Below are 3,976 nucleotides of genomic sequence, written 5' to 3'. Positions count from 1 at the left end.
AAGTTGGGGTCGGCTATATAAATCCTCACTGACCACATTGCTCCATTTAAGCAATACAAGTCAACAATTTTGATAAAAAGCCTAGAGTGTGATGAGAGCTATTACCTTATAGCGATATGAATCACTACAAAAAAATAACTCTATTGTCCCCATCTGAGTGCTTAACTCAGGAGAATCTATTTCTTTCACATCGAGTGTCTAGCCAAGTTTTTGAAACACTTCACACAACCACTAAATCGCCCAGAGGCACACCAGTTGTTACCAAATGTTTAGATAGGCTCAGATTGCTACATTATGTTTAGATACTCTACTAATCTGAGTGTTATAGTCAGAAGATCTATCCTGACTCAAAAGAGATGTATTTCCTGATTCTTCCATAATATTTTAGAGCAATTTCTATCTTCATATCATTTTAGGAACTGGGATTCCTCCTTGTACAGTCTCAGATGCTGCGAGATAGAGGCATAACAGACAGCAACAGCAACAACAACAACCACCCAGTAGAATCCCACCAGTGGAGTCTAGGGAGGGTAGAATGTACGTAGACCTTACCCCTAACCCCGGAGGGGTAGAGAGGCTGTTTTCGGGAGACCCTCGGCTCAGACAAAAATAGATTCGTAACAACAACAACAACACCCAGAAAAATAATATCAGCAACGTGAGAGACAACAACTAAATGGGAAAGCAATAACACAAATACTTTGCAAAAGTGTAAAACACAACATAAACCGCTAGCAGTCCTAGACAAAACGCTATAAGACTAGCCGGTACAAAGAGGCATAACAGACAGATATCAAAGGAAAAACAGAATATTTTCTTCTTCTTTTCTGGATAAATATCAAAGTTATATAGATTATGAAGGATAGTAGCTCGAGAAACTAGCATTTTCATACGGACTAGTGGAAATGTGGAATAGGTATACAAGTTTTGCATATGAGCATAAATAATTTCTCAAAGAGAATTAAATAATCTGAAACGTCTTACTGATTGAGACTAGTTTCATCATTGTTTGACCTGGAATTCGATCTCCCAAAGCGGCTACCAAAGCTGTCCAAATGCCTCAACTTCAACAGCAAAAACAGCACAATACCACACCCAAATCCCAGTGCAGCACTTGACCCCGTCAATGAAACAGCCGCACAAACCAACATGACAAAAGATTCTTCCTTTGAATTCATATCCCTTGAAGCCATGGCCAATTCAATTCCAGCAAACAACAGAAGCACCCCAAGTATCCCAATAGGAAACTGACCCAAAATCCTCACAAATGAGCTCCCAAATACCAATCCAAGAACCAATTTCCCCAACCCAAGAAACGCCACTGAGGCCCCACTCCTCCCACCAAATCTGTACTGCCCAGCTAATCCTCCTGCCCCGTGGCAACACGGCATTGCTCCAAACCAACAGCCCACCAAATTCATTAACCCAACACTCACTGAGACTCTTGTAGCTGACACTTCCTTTTCTGGGAACAAATCAGTTGACAATTTACACACTGCAATCACCGAATTCAAAACGGATAACGGAATCTGGGGAATCGCGCCCCTTAAAAATCCGGTTTTCCAGTCTTCCCACGTGATTTTCAAAACATGAATCTTTGAGGGGCCAAATTTAATATCACCAATAATTGAAGGGTCACGCACGAAACATAAGATTAACCCCAGTAAAAACACAATAAGAGCTGCTGGAATTGCTGATAGTGTACGTAATCTGCGCCGAACTCTGGGTTGATTACAGTCATTGGTTACAATAATCCTGTCTTCGTCGTCGTCCTCAACAACTTCACCGGAGCCGGTGACTAGTATAAGAAAAGAGACAGCACTGAGAGCCAAAATAAGGCCGTCAAGTCCAAGCCACGGACGTGGGATTGTACTGCTGGCTTTAGTAGTGGCCGCAAAGTCTTGATCATAGCGTATGTATTTAATAGCAGAGAAGGCAAAAGCGAGTCCTTGAGAGAGCTGAACGCCGCGAACGACGGGGAGAGGGATGAAGCGGTAGAAGAAGGACATGAGCCCGGTGGCTCCGAGGAAGAAAAGGGTGGAGGCGGTGCAGATACCAGCGGCGGCGATTTGAGGAACAGTGAGGTGAGGTATTTCAGAGACGGCGACGGCAGCAATGGACTTCATGGGTTGAACAGGCATCGGAATTCCGAAGAGAGCGCCGGTGATGATGTTGTAGAATGCAGTGAAGATAAGGGTAGTGCTGAGGTCGAGATGGGAGACTAAGGTTAGTGTTAGAACAATAGGGATGTAAGTGCCTAAGTCGCCGACGGAGCCACCGAGTTCAGAGAGGAGGGAGGTTTTGAGACGCAGTGAAGTGGTGAATGGAAGGGTGGAAAGGTGGCTGCGCCACCAGCTGCGGCGGAGGAGGGGAGTAGTATGGTCAGAAGTTTGCTCAGCCATTTTTGCCTGTGACAGTGGCAAGGGGAGGGACTAATAAAAAATGATGAGATGAAAGTGGCGCGCACGCAAACGGCAAATTAGTGACAAGACTTTTTCCTAAGAGTAACTGGAGAAGGTTGGAATATTAGGAGCATAAGTATCATTGGATTCCAGTTAATCGACGAAGTTAATCCCTACTGTATTAAAAAAAGCCCCTTAGCGAAATATTATGTTTTTTTTATCCTTTAAAAACTAATTTCACGTCGGATAAAATTATAATTTTAGTTGTTTTCCTATATTTAGGACTTCTAAATCAAATAAAATTTTAGTTATTAAATTTTTCCTTTTTTTAACTAGATAAGAAATCCTAATATTTAGAACTTTAAATGAATAATATTAATTTTTCATGTTTAGATTTTGCAGAAGTTGTAAAAGTATGTACAACAACATATATTTACCGAGCACACTATTATGCTGGATAGTGGTACAAAGTTTATGAACAGTGGCTAACACTTTAAAAATTTATCCAATTTTCAAAGTCAACAAAAAATTTGTAATCCTTTGAATCATGTAAGAAATTTTAAACATGAATTTAAAATAAATTAGTATTTTAATTATCTAATATAAATTATTTATTTATTTAGAGAAGATGTAACATAATTGTAATCTATTAATTTTAGACATAATATAATAGTTAATACTTTAGAGAGATATCCCTTTTTGAAATTAATTATAATATTATTTATGAAATTATTCATTATTTAACTATGTAAGAAGTCTTAATATAGGACTTTAAAATCATTTAATATTTCAATTATCTAATATAAATTATTAATTTATTTGGATAATATAACATTATTGTAATTCTTGGCGTGCATATATATATATAAACCATAATACATTTGCATATCAATTTTGGGCTACTTTTTAACCCAAAAAATATTTTTATATAATATTTAAATATAAAATTCTATAATTAAAATAAATAACAAAATTTAAAAATATAAAAGATATAAAGAGGTAAGAAAAAATAGAGGTCATAAAAGTAGTTGACCAGAGTCAACAATACTACTTATTCTACATATAATAAACATAAGGCTTCACCTCTGGAACTGTTGCTCGGGGCTGAGCTCTGCCCCTGCCTCGGCCTCTGGCACGACCTCGGCCTCGCCCTCTGCCCCTAATAGGAGCCGCTGCTGGGGGCTCGGGCTGCTGCGCGGTCGATGATGAAGCGCGTTTCCTTGCCCTCTGCGAAAGAACGGAATAGAAATTCAATCAGTATTGGGGAAATAGAACTGCACGACAAGAAAGAACAGATGTGAAGTTTTCCTAACTCTGTAACCTCTGGGGGATAAATACAGACGTCTCCGTACCAATCCCTCAGACTCTACTAAGGTTGTCCGTGAGTTGTGAGACCTATGTAACCTAGTGCTCTGATACCCAGACTCCAGATAAACCTGTGCAGATATATATATATATATATATATACAAGTACAATGGAAAACAGCGGAAAGTAAACAATTAAAGATGGGAGGGGGAGCATGCGTACGGGGATAGCAGATAAAACAGAATATTAGAAATAAAAACGGAAAACT

The 3,976-nt window shown here is 39.1% G+C and overlaps 1 protein-coding gene across 1 annotated transcript; it reads right to left on the bottom strand.

Moving 5' to 3' along the window:
- Positions 1-793: 793 nt before the first annotated feature.
- Positions 794-2,560, bottom strand: LOC107777117 (molybdate transporter 2-like). The gene has a single exon (XM_016597105.2). It carries the CDS (start codon positions 2,400-2,402, stop codon positions 981-983), a length of 1,422 nt encoding a protein of 473 aa, XP_016452591.2. The 5' UTR covers positions 2,403-2,560; the 3' UTR covers positions 794-980.
- Positions 2,561-3,976: the final 1,416 nt, after the last annotated feature.

The sequence above is a fragment of the Nicotiana tabacum genome, chromosome 6 (assembly GCF_000715075.1).
Source record: "Nicotiana tabacum cultivar K326 chromosome 6, ASM71507v2, whole genome shotgun sequence".
Classification (NCBI taxonomy): domain Eukaryota; kingdom Viridiplantae; phylum Streptophyta; class Magnoliopsida; order Solanales; family Solanaceae; genus Nicotiana; species Nicotiana tabacum.
Note: the sequence above shows the minus strand (reverse complement) of the source record. Positions and strands in the feature narration are given on the sequence as shown.

Coding starts and splice junctions, on each gene's coding strand:
- LOC107777117 (XM_016597105.2), bottom strand. CDS start 2,402: ATGGCTGAGCAAACTTCTGACCATACTACTCCCCTCCTCCGCCGCAGC.